We start from the raw sequence: 19,441 nt of genomic DNA on the forward strand, positions 1-19,441 counted from the left end.
ACATTGCTTCTCTTTGAGTATTGAGCTTTGGAGGTTGCTTATATATCTTGTGCATAAATCCTTTTTTTGGGTTTCTTTTTATGTGTAGCTTGACAGTTCATTTCCTTAACATTGTCTTTTATTTGTTTTTTAACAGTTATTGGTGTATAATACTACTATACTTAAGATATAAACATATCTGTTACCTCTAGAAATTTTCCTTATACCATTTCTAGTCCATCAACCTTGTCTGTTTCTAGGCATCCACTGATTGGTGTCCTCTTTTACTGTCTGTTGCAATTTTTAGTTTAGATAATTCTCATCCTGTTCTCGCTCAGTTTTCTTTCCTTCCTTTCCTTTCCTTTCCATCCCCCCCCCCTTTTTTGAGTCTACAGATTGGCATGCCAACGTGTGCCAGCTAAACCCACATAAAACCTGAGAGAACTTGGAAAGGAATTCTAGACACAAAAAACAAAGTTTAGCCACATTGTTTTTCATATAGGCTCTGTTTGCTGGTGGCAAGCAGAGACATGGCTATTTTACAAGGTTTCCTGACTCAGCTTTAGTAGCAAAAACTGCACAGCCTCTTTAAAAAACGGTTTCCTGGTTTGTGCTGGCAGAATGAACTCTAGCTCTTTTGGGAGGTCCTGCACTTAAATGGGGTCTGTCAGTAGCATGTTACAATTTGTTTAGTGGCGCAACATAGAACCACTAAGTCCCTGGAGCTGGGTGCTGTGTGCGGCTTGCAGAGGTAGTAAACAGACCTCTGCTATTTTGGACTGGACAGAGCCAAAAGGCAAAGCAGCATTAGTCCTAGGCATGCTGCTTAGCAGTTTAAGAAGCAGTCCTGATCAGAAAAGGATTTCAGATACACAATAGGACAGATTCAGACATAAAAGACCTCTAAACGAGATACAATGTGTTTAAAAATGTATGTAGGCTTGGGAGAGAGAGGAAAAGAATATAGACAGTTATAAAAAAAGAAGTAAAGTCATTAAAGAGACAGTAAAAGTAAATAAAAGTACAAACAGTCTTAGATTAAACGAGTTAAGAAAAGTAAGCCACGTACAGATGGCGTATACACAGAGTGTGGATTATGTATAACTATTACGTTTTCTTTAAATTTTTTGACTGTGAAGGAGCTAAGTCAGAGACATTTCATTGTATGGGCTTTTATGGTAAACCAACATATATATTTTAAAGGTATCTTAACTTCAAAATATGGTTCTAAGGATATGTTGCTTTGGAAAAGGAGGTTCTACTTTTGTTTTCACAGAAGATGATAACCTGTGGATTCCTTCCAGACTAGTGTGCTTTGATGGAGCAAGACTCCACCCTTGAAAGATCACCATGAACACCCCCAGAAATTACTTTGCCCAACAAAAAACTAGTAATATGGGCGGCGGGGCTGCGTCCCCAACACCCCGGCCGCCTGCATGGCTAGCTTTACCCGAAATAATTACATGGACACTGTATTCATTTAAACACTGCTTGGCCCTTTAGCTTTAGCCCTTACTGGCTAATTCTGATATACCGATCAACCCATCTCTAATAATCTGTGAGTACCGGTCTTACCGGGAAGATTCTAGCCTAAGTCCATCCTGGGTCGGAGCTGGGGCATGGCGTCTCTGAGGCATCTGCTCTAGAGAGGAGAGCTGTGGAGTCTGAGCTCACTTCCTCTTCCTCCCAGCGTTCTGTTCTGTTTACTCCTCCCACCTATCTTCTAACCAATGAGGAACAAGCAGTTTCTTTTTATTTAACCAATGACCTTCCTTTGGAGAGAACTACACCCAAATTCTCAAATATTGTTTATAATTTTTTCTTTTTACATTTAAAGGGGGATATGCTATAGAGATGAATACTTTTCTTTGGTATGGATCTTGGTCTATTGATACAAATTTAAGGTCATTTTTGTTACATGTGTATTTCTGTTCTTGATTAAGGTATTATGTTTATGTAGCTCATTTAAAAATGTAATGTATAATTAATAAATACAGGTTAATAGATAGTCATCTGTAATAGTCAAGTTTGTAGTCAATATTAGTTAGGTTTTCTAGATATATAAAGATATATTTAAGTTAGATAATTTTCAAACCTTTCAAAGACCCATGGAATATGGTATTTTATGTTTTAAGAATTTAAGACTTTTCATGACAATGAGATACACCTGCTCCTGGCAGCACAAATCTAGTTCAAGAGAAAGATAGGCATTAGGAATTTGCTAGCCATTTGGGCAAGAAACTGCTCTTGCTTGGACTGCTTGATGTTGTGCTGTATGAACTGGACATGCAGGACCCACAGAAAAATGACTGCTGAACTTACCTAAAGGTGAGATCGTTCTTTGGGTTCCGGCTTCATGAGAGAGTCTGCCAGACATTCAAGACAAAGAAGAGAGTGACTGACAAACAGCCAGTATAGGCGGAACTGACTCTGAAATTTCCTGCTTCATGGAAAAGTCTGATGGATATTATGGGCCTGTAGGCTGAAAATCGGATGCGCCAGTGTTGCAAAAGAACTTTGGGTGACTGCCCAGGCAGCGAGATGTTTCAATTCTAGAGTTTTGCAAGTTGCTTACAAAGCACTTCCTGTTAACTTAGGTAATATTATATCCTTCTGGGGTCTTTGATGGAGTTGAAGACTAGCTATTTATAGTTACAGTTTTCTTTAGTTAGGATAAAAGGTAAAGTAGATATAAATATTGTAACTATAATTCTTGCTTGATACCTGTTTTGTTATATGTAATTTTACTATGTTAAAATTAAAATCTTCCTTTTTATTTAAACAGAAAAGGGGAAATGGTGTGGGAAGTCCTCTTATATATGTGTTATTTTTATTGGTTAATGAATAAAGCTGCTTTTGACCAGTGGCTTAACAGAGAAAAAGCAGGTGGAAAATCTGAACAGAGATGTAGAGAGAGAGTAGGCAGAGTCAGGGAGAAGCCATATAGCCGCCACAGGATACAGATGCCTCCACTGGAGCCCATCAAACCTTTGCTGGTAGGCCACAACTTCATGGTGATGCTGCTACTTCAGTCTCCTGAGTGCTAGAATTATAGACATGAATCAACATACCAGAGTGTCATATAAATGACATAATGTGTGTTTTTGTTTGACTTATTTGTCAAAATAATTATTTTAAGATTAATCTTGGAAACACACCTCTGAGGTCAGAAACTGTATGATACCTACTGGAATTTGGGTTAACTCAGCTACTTCATCCATAAATTGTCACTACTTATTATCTCTATGACTAAATTTATATACTCCTAACTGAACCAAGACTAGCTAAGGCAGGGAACACCTAACAGCAAACCAAATATTTATTCAGTGTAGGAATGCTAGAAACGCATTCCAAAAGTTAGGCACTCACTTGCAGAGATTTCTGGATATCATACCAAAGCCAGAGTCAGAGCCAAAACAAGATTCGGACCCAGGTGCTGATCTAGAGTCCTCAGATACAGAGCACATAGGATGGAGACTCAGATAAACTGCTAGCACAAGACCGCCTTCTGGGAACTAGAAAAGAAATGTGGGAGATGCCCGATGAGCTTAACAGTCAGGGCAAGTCTACCCCTGGCTAGTGTCTATTTTTGTAGTTTGTAGAGTTTGATGCCTTGAAAAATCTTTGTTTTTCGACATGGGGTTTCTCTTTGTAGTCTTGGCTGTCTTGGAACTCACTCTGTAGACCAGGTTGGCCTGAAACTCACAGAGATCCACCTGCCTCTACCTCCCTGGTGCTGGGAATAAAGGTGTGTGCCACTACTGCCTGGCTACCTTGAACAGTCTTTTAACAGAGGAAAGTGATACCTCAACCATGCTGCCGCCTAGTCCTTCCCCTAAATTGTAGACAGTACCATTGAAAAATGAAAGGTAACCTTCAATCAGCAGTAACAACTAAGTTTCTAATTTAAGTTTCAACTCAAAAACAATAGGTAACACGAAAAACCAATATAATTTTCACCTTCCCAAGTTACAATCCCAGCATAATGGCCACCAGTGAGAAAGAATAGCCATATCTGAAGAGATAAAGCTCACTTCATGTTCTACAATGATGATCTACCTGCCAAGACATGCCTGTTGGTACAGTAGCCGCAGAAATGTCATGGAGTGAACCTTAGAAAGAAATTCCTGATTGGATTTAAGGCCTGCTCCACAGGTATGGCATCATCATCAGGAACAGGAACCTTTGGTTAGATAAAGTACAGACCCTAGGAGAGAATCTATTACTACTACTCTGCTAATGGACATAGTATTAAGTTGACTCCTGATGACTTGTTATACCCATAAATTAGTACATCTGTCAACTCTTATCAGAGAAGATGCTTTTTGTACTCAACAGTGATAAACCCAAGATCCACAATGGTCATGGTGCAGAGAGAAGAAATTGAGACATTCATATAGCAACCCCTTCTCCCAAGGCTTAGGAATCATTTGGGAAGAGGGGACAGGAAGATTGTAAGAGCCAGAGTCAGTAGATGACTAAACGGAAGCAGAATTTTCTGAACGCAGCAGGGAAGTTGCACATGTGAATTCACAGTGGTTAGAACAGCTTCAAAAGACCTGTGTAGGCTAGGCAAGCCCAGTTATAACATGGGGAGGAGAGGTGGGCATTAAGTCCCACCTCTGACTAAGGAGCTGTTGGTAGTTGAAAGCTGCTGCTAGGAGAGGAACAGTTATTTTTCTTTAAGGTATGGACCTTGGTAGGTGGACCATCCTCTAGTAAAGGCCACACATCCTAGAGTATATATGCAGCATAAACTGTACTTGATGAGTTTTGAAAAAGAGGATACAAGTTGGGTGGGTAAGGATGGATCTGGGAGAAGTAGGGGTATGTAGCTATAATAAAAATGCATTGTACAAAATTCTCAGAAAACTAATAAAAATGAGAAAACCTGAAAACACAAAAGAGAGATTTATCCAACAAGGAGACATTGCAGTTTTAAACATTGATACATGTGCTGAGTGCAAGTGCACTCGTTTTCATAAGACACACTTTGCTAGGTTCAAAGACACAGTTTGACTCCATGTTTGTTTTGTTTTTCAAGACAGGATTTTTCTGTGAGCGCTGATTGTTCTGGAACTCACTCTGTAGACCAGGCTGGCCTTGAACTAACAGAGATTGGCCTGTCTCTGCCTCCGGAGTGCTGGGATTAAAGGTGTGTGACACCACTGCCTGGCCTCTCTGTCAATTTTGAGTTCATGTCAAAAAGTAAATTGAAGCATCTGGATCATGATTAAAAGGACTTAACAAATATTGACAGAACATTCTCTCTTAAAACTGCAGAATACAAATTCTTCTCAGCAGTCCATGGAACTTTGTCTAAAATTTTATATTAGAAAATAGAAGAAATCTGAACAGTTATGGAGAATAGAAATAATTCTTTGTATTCTATCTGATGACAATGAAAAATTACAAAACAACAGTTAAAATGACTGTAGAACATACACAAACTTATAGAGGTCTAACAACATGCTATCAAAAAGAAATAAAACTATTTTAAAAATCGAGTGAGCCAAGTGGTGGCGGTACATGCTTTTAATCCCAGCACCCCGGAACCAGAGGCAGGCAGATCTTTAAGTTTGAGGATAGCTTGGTCTACAGAGCGAGTTCCAGGATACGCTCCAAAGCTACACAGAGAAACCCTGTTTCAAAACAAACAAACAAACAAATCAAGTGAAAATGAAGCACAATGTACCAAAGTCTATGGGATAGGATGAAAGTAGTCCTAAGAAAGAATATTGGAACTCTTAGTGCCTACATTAAGAAATTAGAAAGACCTCATAATTTAATGCTATATCTTAGGGTTGGAGAAATAAGAACAAACTAACTGCTCCCTCCCCCCCTCCCGATCTTAGTTAGCGTTTCTGTTGCTGTGACAAAACACCATGACCAAAAAGCAAGTTGGGGAGGAAAGGGTTTATTATTTTATTAGCCTTACACTTCTAGATCCTAGTCCATTATTGGAGGAAGTCAGAGCAGCAACTCAAACATGGTAGGAACCTAGAGGCGGGCCTGATGCAGAAGCAGCTGCTGGCTGGCTTGCTCTCCATGGCTTGCCCACTCTGCTTTCTGGCTGGGACGGCCCTCCTACATTGATCATCACTAATTGAGAAAATGCCTTAGCTGGATCTCATTGAGGCATTTCCTCAACTGAGGCTTTTTTATCTCTAATAACTCTAGCTTGTATCAAAACTCCAAAAACACAAAACTCCGAAATCAGCAGATAAAAAGAAATGCTTGAGAATATGGAGACATGGCTTAGGAGCGAAGAGCTCTTGCTGTGCAGGCATGAAGCCCTGAGTTCGGATCTCTGCACTCACTTATGTTCCTATGTGCACATTAATTACAGGTCTGGGGGACCTTGGACAAGAGGACCACTATGGTTTGTTGGCTGCTAAGCCTGGTTGAAAAAAAAATGAGCTTCAGGTTTAAGAAGTGATTGGCCTTGCCTCAAAGGAGTAAGGTGGAAATTAATAGAGGAGGTCACCTGACATCTTCTAGGCTCTCTACACCACCTCCCCATACACATAAAAATAAATAAAAAGTTAAAGGCAGAGATTAATGAGAAACAAAAAAACAAAAATAGTACAAAAAAAATCACTGAAACAGAGTTGGTTCTTTGAAAGGATAAACAAGATCTATAAACTCAGATTAAATGACCAAAAAAGGTATCCCAACTTAATAAAATTAGAGATGGGAAAGGAATGCTTTAGGAGTGTGTGCTCACTGGCTATGTTGACACACGCTTGTAGCACTGTGAGGGAGGCAGAGGCAGGCCAGCCTGGTCTACATAGTGAGATCCCATCTCAAAACCAACGTACATATGTATGTACGTGTGTGTTCTACTAAACTGGAAAAATATAAAAAGAATGATACATTTCTATGTTCATCAAAATTGAGCTACCAAAACTAAACTATGATGAAATAATTTAACTACTTCTGTTACAAGCAGTGAGATTAAAGTAGTAATAAAAATAAATCTGACTAGAAAAGTGCAGTCCAAGTTGGATTCACTGGTGAGTTTTACCAGACCTCCAAAAAACTAAAAGTAATTCTTCTGAAACTCTTTCATAAAGTAGGAAATGAAGAAACACTACAAAACTCTTTATTAAAGGCAGTATTATATTACTCTGATAACTGCTAACAAAATCATATAAACACACATAATTAGATCAGTTTCCTTAAAGCACTGCAAAATTTCTTTGTGAAGTGCTCACTAACTGAGTATAGATGCTCATAAGAAAGACCATCATGATGATGAGGTTGGCTTTAGTCCAGAGATGCTGGGAGGGTTCCACATACAGAGATCAGTGCATGTAGCATGTTACATGAATGGACTCAAAGACAAAAATCATATGATCGTCTTATCTTTTCCTGATAAAAATCCTGAAGTGGGAGCTGGATAGATAGATGGATCTACTATTAAGAGTATTAACTGCCCTTACAGAGGATCTGGGTTCAATTCCCAGATCCATGTGGCAATTCACAGCCTTCTGAAATTTCAGTTAAAGAGAAACTGGGAACAGAAGGAACATGTCTCAGTATTTAAAGGCTGTACAACAAACTTATAGTCAACATTAAACTAAATGGGGTAGAACTCAAAACAAAAGGCATACAAATAGGAAAGATTTGAAGATGAAAGATTCTATATATAAGATCCTATAGGCTGTACCAGAAAACTCTTAGTACTGACAAACATTTTGAGCAAAGTAGCAGTCTGCAAAATCAGTAGTCTTCTTTTAGACCAGTACACAGTGAGAAAGACATTAAGGAAACAGTTCTATTTACAATTCACACCCATGATCTTGAACTAAATCTAACCAAGGATGTGAAAGACCTAGAAGATGAAAAGACACCTGAGCTCATGGACTGGAAGAATTGTGCAAATGGCTATCTTAACAAAAGTAGTCTACAAGATTGAATGAAATCCTAATCAGGAGGCCAACACCATACTTCATGGAAATATAAAGAGCAATCTTAAAATTTATTTGGAAACAAAAAAAGGTCTTCAGATATCCAAATCAATTCTGTCCTCCCCACCCCCAATAAAGAAAGAAAGGAAGGGAAGGAGGGAGGAAGGAAGGAATAAGGGAAGGAAGGAGAGACAGAAGAAGGGGAAGAAAACAAGCAGAGACATCACCACACCTCATTTCAAGGTATTACAGAGCTAAAACTAAGCACAGTATTAGCACAATCAGAAATATAGATCAGTGAAACAGACTAGAACATCTAGATATAAATCCATGCAGCTACAGCCACCTGTTTTTTGACAAAAATGCTAGAACTAGTCATTGGAGAAAAGATAGACTCTAACAAATGGTGTTAGGAAACTGGCTATCTGCACGAGAAACTTTATGGTATATACACCTGAGAATACCCAGCCAAAGCTAATGCCATAAAGATTTACTTGGGTTTTCGTGGAGTGCTTCAATGTTTTAATATAAATGACATCTAAATATTTTATTCTAAGAAATAAATTTTGATAAGTTTTGATTAATTTTAAGTATATAATATATATATATATAATGTATATAATGAGATTTTGATCTGCCAACTTCATATCATGGGAGTGGGTGATTGCTAATTTTGTATTGTAATCTCATTTATTTGGTTTTTCTAGTTTGGTTATGTCTTTATATTTATCATTCACTGATTAGAATTTACATTACTTTGGCTTCTTTCAGTCCGTTTTCAACATTCAGAAGAATGTAGCTGGTGGCCTCTGTTGAGTGAAGAATGGTAACAATCATTATAAGGGTGTTATTAATTATTCCTTAGCTTTTAAACAAAACAAAATAAAATCTTCCAGCCTTTCATCCTAAGATGGAACTTATTATTCTGTTAACTGTCAAAAGTTATAATATTTAAAGTTTGGTATATGTTTTAATCAGAGGGTATAGTTTTGTTGTTTCTTCTTTTTTTCTTCCCCAGTACTTGATTCTGAAGCTTGAAAGGCCTGCTATAGTTCAGAATATTACATTTGGAAAGTATGAGAAAACCCATGTCTGCAATTTGAAGAAATTCAAAGTCTTTGGTGGAATGAATGAAGAAAATATGACAGAACTGCTGTCTAGGTAGGCTTGGTTGTGGGGAAGAAAGGACTGTCTTTGAAACACACTGCAGATTTAGTCTACTTTGTTTATAGCTGAACCTGTGTGCCCTTTCCAAGGAAGGAAAGAAAGAACATTTCTCTGGCTTTATTCCTAGTGTCTTTGTTAACACTGTGACCTAAATTGATGGTGGTTATTTGTTTCATTTTTTTAAACTACCAGATACTAGCTAAAATTATTAAATAAAGGAGAAAGAATCAAATGTTTCTTTCTTTTTTCCTATTCATAATTTTGATCTCACAATAATCTTAGAAATGCTTTCTACTCTAATAAAAATCTCTGGGCTCAGTCCTTGTCACTTCCAGAGCAAACCACCCATTTGTTGTGGAAGGATAAAAACCATGACTATTGGAAAATATAAACCTTACACAAAATATGAATTGTCTAATCCAAAATAGTAGTCTAAGATTTTACTGTTTGAAATGAAAAAGGAGAAGGTTCAGTAAATGGAAGCAAAACAGAATGTGGCAGCTTGTAACACATTGTTTGCCCTTTGGGAAGAGCTCAGAAAATCGGAGTTCTAAAGCAGCTACATCCCAGCGTGATGAGAAGTCAGACAGCAGTGGAAAGAGAGCCGTGAATATTAGAGTGTATTTGTGACATGGCAATCCCATTAAGAAAATACTGAATTAAATACTGGTTGTGTGCTCTATTTTAAGTCATAGAAGTATTTTAGGGAGTAAGGTAGTCTGATGATAAGGGATTTTCCTGTAAACACTTGTATCAGTCTTGGTTAAACAGGAGGTGATCTGGGTTAGTGTTTACGTAGGTTCAAGGAGATGCTATTAAATCAATTTAGCAGACCAAGATTGCCTTTGAAAATTTGTGAATGATAAAAAGATAATTAATAAATTAATTATTTGATAAATTCTAATATTTGGCCTTGTTGAACTTGTTAGATATGAATGGTTTTTAATTCCTTTCCTACTACTTGAAAATTTTTCAGGTTAAATTAATTATACAGTAAATTTCCATGCAGCTAGCCCCATTCTTTAGTTAATGTGGACCATTTTTTCATTAGCTTTTGTATAGTTTTGAAAAGCACAACAGTATGCAGTTAGTTTGGATATACACATTTTGACTTATGTTTTCATGTTCTGTTATTTGTTTATATCATATTGTATATGCAGTGTGAACACTGATTTAAAGCTTAACATCTCAGTGTAAGAGCAGAATGTCTTAGTGTGTTTACTAAATCGTGAAATCATATTTGATAAGGTTTTTTTTCCTCCCCCACCCAACAGTGGCTTGAAGAATGATTATAACAAAGAAACATTTACCTTGAAACATAAAATTGATGAACAGATGTTCCCTTGTCGATTCATTAAAATTGGTAAGGTTTTAGTGTTTTGGAATTAAAACAGTTTTTTAGTGCCTTTTGTTCATAGACTCTAGTGTATGGACCAGATTCTCTAGGTCTGTCTGTTGTAGTTTTTTTAAATTGGAGTGTTGCTGCATTGGTTAGTTTGTGCATTGGTTTCAACTGCTTTTGTGCTCCAAGGTAGAGGTGGATAGTTTAAAGAATCGCATAGCCTACCAAACTGAAAAGATTTCTGTTGGCCCTTTACAGAAATGTTTGCTGACCATTGCTTTATGAATCCATTATTAAATAATGGACAGTAATATAGTGAGGATGTTTTTTTCAAAGTGTTTTCTCTTTTGAAAGGGTTCTTACAAGATTTTATAGGATTGTTGTGATCTGATTGCCTTTTAATCGTGCGTGGAGGTTTGTCATTTATTCTAGAGTTGTCAGCTGAGCACAAATACTGATGAGTTTTCCAAGGTACTGTAGTGTGATCATTGCTTTGTTCTTGTCTATTTCACCTTTTACATGACATTCCGGTTAAACTTGTCAATCTCATGTTTCAACAATGATATGCAAACTACAGTTCAGAAATACTGTCTTAAGGCATATGCTTATTAACAAGTGTTTTAAGCTTATGAAAGGGCTTGCAATACATCCTTAGGGCTAGGCTTGTTAAATTCTGTGTTCCTCTAGATTTGGTATTGAGAGGGCAGGGATGTTAAGGACTGAGCCTTTGGATTTCTATCTCTACCTCACTCCTTTAGAAGATTTTTTTATTAAAATTGGAATCAAATCATATTTATTATTGAAGAACAATGGTTAATTCTAGAATCCCACATTTTTAATTTTGAAAAATTTTTTTGGTAATAATAGTGTTCAAGAGTAGACTCAAAGGGAATCATGGAGACCCTCAAGACTGTGGTAGTAATTACTGTATTTATTCAAGTCCCAACAAAGCATTGATTTATTAAAGTCCCTTTTAAGTACTTGTGTTACAGTTAAATTTCTTCTGTATACCTGGTTGAACAGTAATATCGGACAGCCAGTCAAGTCTTTCAGATAGACAGCCATGCCATCCTCAAGTGACTATTTTTTTCTTACTGTCAGCTTTTTAAATTAGATTTCATTTTTACTTTATGCATATGTTTTGCCTTCATGTATGTGCACCATGTACCATGTGTCTAGTGCATGAGAAGCTCAGAAGAGGGCATATGATCCTCTTGAACTATAATTATGGATGTTTGTACTGGGAACTAAACCTGAGTCCTTTGGAAGAGCAGCAACTGTTCTTAACTGCTGGATCATTTTCCACACCAAACCCCAACCCTACTGTTCTGGTTAAGACATCTAGTATAGTAATGATTAGTGGAGAAAATGGTTTCTTGTCTTGTTCTGACTTGAACAATAGTATTTAATATTTTCTCAGGTTTAATGTTTAAGACGTAAGGTGATTTTTAAAAGTAATTGAACATTTTTTTCCTTTTGGCTTTTTCTTAAGGTGGTAAATTGCATCACTATATCTTTTTTTATCAGATCATCTTGTAGTCTTTGAAGGAAGTTTTTTTTTTAATAAAGAAAATCTACGGGATATTTTTTATTGTTGCTTCTTTTTGCTATTATTTATGTATTAAGAATAGTTGAGATTGACTTTTTCATATTTGAGATTGAGTGTTTTTCTTTGGATTTGTTTTTAGGATTATAAATTGATAAATAGTTGAAGCTTTAATCTATACTGGGATACAATTTTAAAATATTATCTGCTGGAGACTGGAGAAATGGCTCAGTGGTTAAGAGTACTGACTACTCTTCCAGAGGACCCGGGTTCAATTTCCAGCACCCACATGGTAGCTCACAACTGTCTGAAGATCCAGTTGCAGGGGATCTGACACCTTCACACCAATGCACATAAAATAAAGTTAAATAAACCACAAAATTTTTTTAAATATATATATTATCTGCTGCATGTAGGATCAGTAACGTCTGTTATATTATCTAGTTTGGATTTTATTTATTTAGGAGTAGATGTATGATGGCTTTGAAGTTAATTACAGTTTTTGTTCACTAAAAAAATGTAGCTTTAGTCAGATTTGTTTTTTAATATCATGAACCATCTTTTAGAAATTAAACACTAGTTTCTAAATGCATGTTTTTGTTGTTGCTCTTTTGAGTCAGAGTTTCACTGTGTAGCCTAGAAACTCTTGTTCCTCTTGCCACAGCCTCCTGAAGACTGAAAATGCAGGTATGGGGTGGGGGGTGTGCAGAGATTTTGATGAATAAATCCATATAGACTTAAGCATTAGTAATTTTACTTCTTTGAAATTTTATTTGAATTATATTAATTTTTTCCCTCTTTTTGCTTTTCCTCCTAAAGTTCCACTTCTTTCCTGGGGGCCCAGCTTTAATTTTAGCATCTGGTATGTTGAGCTTAGTGGCATTGATGACCCCGATATAGTGCAGCCCTGTCTGAACTGGTACAGCAAGGTAGGACTGCTTTACAATTAGATTTTGATTCCTAGTGAAGAAGAAATGTGCCAATTTCTTTGTTGTGACCAATATGAAATGTTGGGAATAATAGTAAAAAATTAAGATTAATCAGTTAAAGCATTATAGTTGTCATCTGCTCAGCATTCCTAACTCATTTAAATTGTTATCATTTTACGAGATGTAATTATCAGTCCTTATCATTTCATAGATGAGGAAATGGGGCAGAGAGGCTCACAGAGTTGTAAAGTGCTTGAGCCAGAATTTGGACTCAGGCAGCAGGGCTCTACAGTTTGCTGTTATTTTATTATATTTATTTAGCCCTCAATTTGATTTTTGATATAAAATGATATGAATATTTTGAATACAATTTTTGCTGGGTTACTTTTACAACCTGATACAAATGTTAATATTTGAACATGATTGAAATGCCTAAAGTCAGCAGGATAGCTAAATATTGTTCTTTAATAGAACTGCTCTTATATAGATATTTAATATTAAATCTGTTTGTGATGCCCAAAGAGGGAGAGGAGGGAAGGGCAGGTGAAATTAGTGGGGTTACAGAATCACTCTGGTTATTTGATGAGGTTACTTACTGATAATTATAGTGTATAAGCAGTAGGGATTTGATTTGATAACCTTTTATTAGTTGAGAAGTGAGGTAACTATGAACTGGCTATTCTTCAAGTCTTTTGGGATTTTATTTATTTTTTATTCCAGGGTAATACTTATAGGTAAATAATTGTTTTTCATTTTTTTAAATTGTCATACAGTGTTTCTATATAATTTTGTTTTCTTCTTATTATAAAGCAATATGCTTAGAAAATTTGAGGTAATCCCAGCACATATTTTTGTGTCTTTTTTAAATTACTGTTTGTTTTTAAATTATTTTTCTGAATTTATCTTTATTTCTGGTATTAACCCTATTAAAGAAAATGGTTTGTAAATTAAGTACTCACTTTCAAATTCATGCTGTCCTTCTCTTAGCATCTGCATTGTGATGCTATTAGTTGCTGTCCTGGGAATTGCAAAATTTAGAGCCTTAAGGGTTTTTAATGTAGAATATGTTGTTTTTGACCACCCCACCCCCCCAAAAAATTTAGGCTTTTGGATTATGTCTGGTTTGATCTCCTTTAGTAACATACTTATAATCTTGGGCAAATTGTTACAGTATCATTAAGCTTCAGTTTTACTACTTGACAGGTGAAAATAATGGTAACTAATGAAAAGATTAAATATAGGTCTTGGTAAATAGTAAATGCTCAGTTGAGTTATTTTTATTGTTACTGTTTCCTACAGTGGCAACTAAGCAGATTTCCTTTCTTCCCTACTTTTCTTGTGTTCTAGTAGTACCGCGAACAAGAAGCCATTCGTCTTTGCCTAAAACACTTCAGACAACACAACTATACAGAGGCTTTTGAATCTCTGCAAAAGAAAACCAAGATTGCACTGGAACATCCAATGTTGACAGATATGCACGACAAATTGGTCTTGAAGGGTGACTTTGACGCTTGCGAAGAGTTGATTGAAAAAGCTGTAAATGGTAAGAAACTTAGAAACTTGGATTATTAGGATAATTTCAGTATTTACAGGAAACTTTCAAAAAGGATGTATGCTGCTTACTCCGCTATTACTCTTTTCTATTTTTCCTGCGTTTTTATCCTGTAAAGTTCGTTAGCTCCTTGGAGTAAGAAATTCTTTTATGTAAGATAAGTTTATACTATCACAAGGGTTTAAAAAAGTAATAGAAACAGATTTGAACTCATTTACCTATATTGAATTGTCTTTCTGAGAAACTAAGCACTTAACTAATAATAAATCAAGTGAGAAACAATTTTTTGATGTTGTGTTTTATTATCAATGATTTGTTCCTTTAAGTAATTTTTTTTAGTGGTCAATATTCTCTCATTTTTGTTTTTCAAGACAGGGTTTCTGAGTAGCCCTGACTATTCTAAAACTCATTTTGTAGACCAGGCTGACCTCAAACTCAAGATCTGCCAACCTCTGCAGGTTTGTATTTATATTCAATAAGTATTAGTAAATGTAACAGGCAAGGAAATTTACATTAAAATGTTTTTCTTTATATTGTGAATACATACATAATCTTTGACTTTCTTATAGAATTTCTGACTTTCATAAGTGGCCTATAATCTGGCTTCAACAAATATATATATAATATGATGAAGAGATGCTTTAGATTTTAATATTTAAAGTCTCATAGTTATTTGAAGTAAAAAGAGGACTCTGTTATCCCTTAGTGAATGAGAGCTTTCTTTTATCTTTTTCTCCTTTTTGTTCTTCCGCAGTGATTTTCATAGTAACAAGGAACATTATAGATCCTCAGTATAAAGCTTGTGGAGGACTGGAGTATGACTCATTGGTAGAATGCTTGCTTAGCATTGCATACTCAGAACCATGGAACTTCAGCATTGCATAAACTGGGCCTGGTAACCCATCAACGGGGAGAGTTGAGGCAGGAGGATCAGTAGTTGAGAGTCATCTTCAGCTACGTAGCAAGTTTCAGGCTAGCCTAAGTTATGTGAAACTCTGTCTCAACAAACAAATTTGTAGAGTTGAATTCAGCATATTTTTATATAAAGAATATATATGTATAATACATAATATATAAAGAATATATATGTATAAATACATAAAGAATAATTACGTATTTTAATCCTATCCTTTCATATATCTTACTCTCCTGCTGTATTATCCATTCTTACTAGGTGCTTGCATTATTCAGATATTGTATTGGGTATTTTATAAATAAGGAAATCAGAAGTCATACTTTGCTACTTTATTTTATAAACTCCTGCTGGGCAGTGGTGGCGCACGCCTTTAATCCCAGCACTCGGGAGGCAGAGACAGGCGGATCTCTGGGAGTTTGAGGCCAGCCTGGTCTACAAGAGCTAGTTCCGGGACGGGCACCAAAGCTACAGAGAAACCCTGTCTCGAAAAACAAAAAAAGCCCAAAAAAACAAAACAAACCAAAAAAAACCTCCTAAAATCAGTTGCTTCCAGCTCAATTGTAAGATACGTTAGCAAAGATACCTCCAAGCCTTGTACATTGTTGTTATTTGTTTAATTGATGATGATTTATGCTTACAAATAAAGAAGTGATAGCTTTGAAATGGAGTATACTTTAAAACACTGATAATAATTCCATATCAAACAACTAAATTGCTACCAATGAAAATACATAAATTTGTCTCTATTTCTAAAAGTTAGTTTATATATTTTTCTAATCAGTATTAGAGAAGCATATAGGTAATTTTATGATTTTGCCTTTGGCTCGTTTGACATCTTTATCACTAAGGCATCTAATTTTGTTGTGTTGGTGATATAAAGTAACAGCAAGCACCATGTGTAATTTCACTGCTTGTTAGGCTAATGATATTTGCTATTTACAACTATCTCTTCAGTTGTGTGCCCCGTTGGTTAGGAGAAGCTGTTCAAAGCACATGCAGATCTGTTCACTATAGTTACTTGTGCTTCTGACTCTAGACAGGGAGCCTGGTTTAGCAAAGCAGTTGTAACTGAAACTTAGAGCTACATCATCTTCTTTGCTTTGGAACACTAGGTTAGTAACTATTCCTTTCAGGGTTGTTCACTTTGCTGCTGACTTCACTGATGATGATTTGTTGAACAAATAAGGAAAAGAACAGTGCAGAATTTTTTGGCTTCTCTTCCACTGAAAACATAGATGAGGCCAAGAAGTTTCTGCTCACTGAATAGGAAAGTAGGACACTGAAGCATCTTTTATCAGGCTCCTTACAGTGGAGCAAACAGAAACTTCTTTCAGGGCATTTAATGTTCTCAAGTGTGCTCTTCATTTGAATAGTTCTTCTTCCTTTTTTCTAACACCTGTCTAAAATTTTCATGTGTGAATAAGACTAAATTTTATAAAAACCAGAAAGGTTATTTTGTCACACACACACACGACATTATAAGGTATACATACTTGGAATGGTTACTTTGATATGTGTTGACGTAGATGTGTATATGCTCACCTGCCTGAGACCACCACCACTTTTATACTCATAGTAATAAACATTGACAGTCCCTAAATTTTTCTCATATTATTTTGTAATCTAGCCTTCCTGCATTGTTTCATCCATCCTTAGGCAACTACGTATTTACTTTCTGTCACTATAGTGAGTTTGCATTTCTATAACTTTATGTAAACAGATTATACTCTTGGACTTCTTTTAGTTGGCTTAACTATTTGGAATTTCATCTAGATTGTTATACCCATCTATATTTGTTTTCTTACTGCTAAGGAATACATGATATAGATATATTAGTTTTCTTTTTTTTTTTCAGCATCCAAAAATGTTTTTATTAAAATAAATGGTTCTTCTGTACATTTATTCCATAATATATAAAGAAATGTATATAAATATGTAGTGAAACATCAACTTTTTATTTGTAATTTTTTCCATTTATTTATTTTTAATTAAAAATTAGTTTTCTTCTACATTCATCTGTTGATGGATATTTGGATTACCAGCACTTGTGGGCTGTTGCAAGTTACCATTACTATGAACATTTGTATGTAAGTCTTTGTGTGGAAACACACTTTCACTTTTTGTTTTTTTATTTAAAATTTTTTTTAACTTTATTGATTTTTATTGAGCTCTGCATTTTTCTCTGCTCTGCTCCCTGCCTCTCCCCTCCTCTTCAACCCTCTCCCAAGGTCCTAATTTACTCAGGAGATCTTGTCTTTTTCTACTTCCTATGTAGATTATATCTATGTATGTCTCTCTTAGGGTCCTCGTTGTTGTCTAGGTTCTCTAGGATTGTGATTTGTAGGCTGGTTTTCTTTGCTTTATGTTTAAAAACCACTTATGAGTGAGTACATGTAATAATTGTCTTTCTGGGTCTGGGTTACCTCACTCAAAATGATGTTCTCTAGCTCCATCCATTTGCCTGCAAAATTCAAGGTTTCTTTATTTTTTTTCTGCTTAGGAATAGAATTACCATGTGTCATGTTATTCTAACTTTTTAAAAGTTATGTGTGTATGTGTATTCTAACTTTTTAAAATTTCAGTTTCTCAATATTGCTGTTTTATATTCACACAGTAGTGTATAAAAATTCCAGTTGTGTGACAATAATAAGATGAGGTCATGAAACTGAGAGCGAATAAGAAGGGCATGGAAAGAGTTGGAGGGGGAAAGTTGTTGGTGGAAATGATGTCAATGTAGTACTCATGGTTGAGATTCTAAAAATAAATGAAATAAAATGATAAATGTAAAAAACCACAATTGACCAGTTGCCCATATATTGTAACATCTGTCAATAATATTGAATATTGGCTATTCTGAAATACATATATACATGTGTGTGTATGTATATGTTTTCTGGGTTTAATTTGTGTTTTGTAGTAATTGATGATACTTAGCATATTTTCATAGACATTTTTATCTTTGTATCTTTATTGTTGAAGCATTTGTTTGTATCTTTTACCCATTCTTGTAGTGAATTGTTTTCCTAAGTCTGCATTTGAGGATTTTTTTCTATCTGGAGACAAGTTATTTATTAGAGAGAGATTTTTGGTTTTGAGTGTAGCTGTTAACAGCTGAGTCATATCTCCAGCCTTATTGGAGATACATAAAGGATTTGAAAATATATTGTTTCAGTATGGGGGAAACAAGATTCTACTGGTGTATGATAAAAAAAAGTCATAATGAAACCCACTATTTTGTGCAATAATATATGCTAATAAAAAAAACAGAAAATAAGAAGCTACATTAAGCAAAATGTTAGTTATAACTTTATAGGCATCTTATCAGATTGAGGAAATCTAGTTGTAATATTGTTGTCAGAAATAGATACTGCAATTTATCAACTATGTTTCCTGTGACTTTGAGATGGTGAAAGGATGTGCTATTTTCAGCTGCTCATATCTTAAGTTATATTGGTTTTCATTTTTAAATTCAACTTTGCAATACTATGAAAATCCTGTTTAATACTCATTTTAAATCTTGTTACTTTTGATTTACAAAATTTTATTGAGTATTCTTAAACACAGTTGAGTCACAGTTTGGATACTGACTTGAAATTTTGTTTTAAGTATATACCTTGTTCTTGTGTGTGGATACTTTTGGCCTTCACAGAAAGAATGAGGTGAGAATTAGTCTCTCTTTAATTTTCTGAAAATGTTTATATAGAATTAATAGTACCATAGTGGACTTTAAAAAGGATGAATGGTAGAAAGTGGGCCTGAAGTTAGTTTTGTGGAGACTTTTAAACTTCACAGTTATTACTGTTAACTGTATTCTGTATTCTTGAGGGAATTTTGGTAATTTATGGATTTTGAGGAATATGCACACCTCATTTAAGTTGCTAAATTTATCAGTATGAAGTTATTCATAGGTTTTTACATTTTTATTTTTTGAGTCTTTATGTCATGACCTACTCTTCATTGTTTTTCTTCTCCATTTTCCCTCATTCCCTGAGACAGGGTCTTTCTATGACTTGTTTTATAGTCTAGGCTGGCCTTGAACTTGGGGCAATCCACCTGCCTCTGCTTTCATAATACTGAAATTCTAATTTTGTACCTCC

The 19,441-nt window shown here is 35.3% G+C and overlaps 1 protein-coding gene across 2 annotated transcripts in view; it reads left to right on the plus strand.

Annotated features, from left to right (window-relative positions):
• Positions 1-19,441, plus strand: part of Mkln1 (muskelin 1) — a 120,152-nt gene that overhangs the window by 34,814 nt on the left and 65,897 nt on the right. For both annotated transcript variants that reach the window (XM_075953747.1, XM_075953748.1), the window contains exons 3-6: positions 8,911-9,053; positions 10,334-10,422; positions 12,767-12,876; positions 14,227-14,419. In XM_075953747.1, the coding sequence (XP_075809862.1) occupies positions 8,911-9,053; positions 10,334-10,422; positions 12,767-12,876; positions 14,227-14,419 (535 nt within the window). The remainder of the gene's footprint in view (positions 1-8,910; positions 9,054-10,333; positions 10,423-12,766; positions 12,877-14,226; positions 14,420-19,441) is intronic.

This window comes from Microtus pennsylvanicus, chromosome 19, assembly GCF_037038515.1.
Source record: "Microtus pennsylvanicus isolate mMicPen1 chromosome 19, mMicPen1.hap1, whole genome shotgun sequence".
Classification (NCBI taxonomy): Eukaryota; Metazoa; Chordata; class Mammalia; order Rodentia; family Cricetidae; genus Microtus; species Microtus pennsylvanicus.